The sequence below is a fragment of the Branchiostoma belcheri genome, unplaced genomic scaffold, assembly GCF_001625305.1.
Source record: "Branchiostoma belcheri isolate BF01 breed outbred unplaced genomic scaffold, Haploidv18h27 scaffold326, whole genome shotgun sequence".
Lineage (NCBI taxonomy): Eukaryota > Metazoa > Chordata > Leptocardii > Amphioxiformes > Branchiostomatidae > Branchiostoma > Branchiostoma belcheri.
Window position 1 is genome coordinate 28,036 of NW_017803939.1, and position 2,148 is coordinate 30,183.

At 39.2% G+C, this 2,148-nt stretch overlaps 1 protein-coding gene across 1 annotated transcript in view; it reads right to left on the minus strand.

Annotated features, from left to right (window-relative positions):
• The window catches only part of LOC109475087 (probable tubulin polyglutamylase TTLL1), a 20,231-nt gene that overhangs the window by 15,273 nt on the left and 2,810 nt on the right, over nucleotides 1–2,148 (minus strand). Inside the window, exons 2-3 of the mRNA XM_019775630.1 lie at nucleotides 1,286–1,351; nucleotides 602–744 (exon numbers count right to left, since the gene is read on the minus strand). Of these exons, the coding sequence (XP_019631189.1) occupies nucleotides 602–744; nucleotides 1,286–1,351 (209 nt within the window). The remainder of the gene's footprint in view (nucleotides 1–601; nucleotides 745–1,285; nucleotides 1,352–2,148) is intronic.

Here is a 2,148-nt window from a genome sequence, read left to right on the forward strand (position 1 = left end):
AGCACTGCACAATGTTTCATCTCAGAAAGATTGTTTCTTTGAAAGATTGTTTTTAGAAAGTCAGAACAGGTTTACCCTAGGAGAGTGACAGGTTTTAAGCAATATAATTTATTTTGATACAGCCACTAACACCTGCCATTGACATTTTCTAATTAATATGTAATTCTTCTACTCTATCAATACACAACCTTAGCCTTTACCAGGCATTAGAAGAGGCTGGAAAGAGTAGTTGGTCAAAGAAGATAACATTGTCAGGAAAGCTGGTCTGCTTATAAAGGGGTTTGGTTGTCTTTAGTGAACAAAGTCCCCTGGCATGTTATCTGTCTATTTAGACAATTTCTACTCATTCCAGACACTTCTGAAGCCTGGTCTAGGCTAACCAAACCTATACCTAACCTACATGTATGCATTTGTATTTCTTTAGAAATTGGCCCAAAAGATAACGTGTCAGAAAAGTTGGTCTGCTGAAAGAGTTTCGTGTTTGGTTTTCTTTATTGGACCAACTCCCCTTGCGTGTAATCTGTCCATTTCAGAATGCCAATTTCTAGTCTTTCCAACCGATTCTGAAGCCTGGTAGAGGCTAACCAAACCTATACCTAACCTAAATACTTGTATCTCCCTTCATCGTCCCTCTCCGACACAGGGTTGCCCTCCTTCTCCAGATCCTTACGGTACCGTTTGAGGTTCTTCACCATCAGGTCCTTCCTGGTTAACTCATAGTGGTTTGGGAAGTGGTTGATGACTCTGTAGTGAAATTGACATTAAGAACAGCTATCGTTTTTAGCTCCATGAAAAATAGACATTGTTTTTTAGTATGTACGTGTATGTGTGTGTGTGTGTGTGTGTGTGTGTGTGTCCTTCTGTGTTTCCACATGGGCCATAGGTTGGATTCAGTCTGTCGCAGACTGAGAAAGTCATCAATCACTTCCACATCTAGTATTACCCGCTTTTACATGTGTTTTTTTTTTTCTTGTTGACAGCTTGTGTTTTTTTCTTGCAAAATCAAGAAGGAGAGTGCAAACTGGTTATGTTGCATCAGTGCTTGTCTAGGCAAATGGAGGCCTTTTTCATGAGATTTTCAACCTTTTCTAAAATGTTGTGCCTTACACATGGTTTCATGGAGGTCTGATATGAATTCTTGCTATAGCTACATATGGATAGTCTTTTCAATTTCAAACATTATCTGACCAATGTTTACAAAAGAAGATAGCAATTTGCAAATAACCTCTTGCTAAAATATGAATTTTCCTTGATAATGGGAACATATCTGGAAAGTGTGACTTACTGGTCATCCTGAAGCCTGTAGCCATTCTCAATGCTGAAGATATTTCTGGTGGTCTGAACACTGCTCCTGGAAACAAACAACTCATTTCAAATACATGTATTTATTTCAAAACTTTTTAGCCGTGCTGGGCTAATCTTCCAAGTCTCAAAGTCAAACACATACATTTAAATTAAAATGACATATTACAAATGTTCATGGTACAGGCAAAATACTGCTGTTCATTTTAGGTTTGGGTAATCTGAAATTGTTGCATACAGAAAATCTGGTGTTGTGATTATGAGATACAGTGTGCTGTACTATTACTGGTAAGGGAGTTGTAGATATATTTTTGTGGTTCATAATCGTCTCTCTTGCCGTCCCAACCCCAATTCCCAAATCTTCCTACCAAATAACAAAAGGATACATGCACCCCAGCCCAAGTTATAACCGGTTTAAAAAATCGGCCACGCCTATAGTGGTTTACCTAACACATATACCGGTAACCTTCTCGACGATGGTATATATTATATGTCAGCTCGTCAGGTGAACTTCCAATCCAAGTAACATTAGGTGTGTGCAGCTTAGGGACTGTACGATATTTACCGGGGGGGAGGGCCGGTCGTCTGAGGGGGGAGGGCCTAGGAAAAAAAAATTGAGCCGGGGGGAGGGCCTAAGAAAAAATATTTTAATTTGGGGGAGGGCCTAGGTAAAAATTTTTTCCAAGATCCCTTTAACTCTACAACGTTTTTATACACTTTCAAAACATGATTAAACGTCTGTCCAATACATATCGTAGCGATTTGCCAGTCATTGGAATCGGCAGAATTTTACGTTCCAATAATATCCATCCCTATTATTATAATGTATTCGCCCAAATCTCCCAC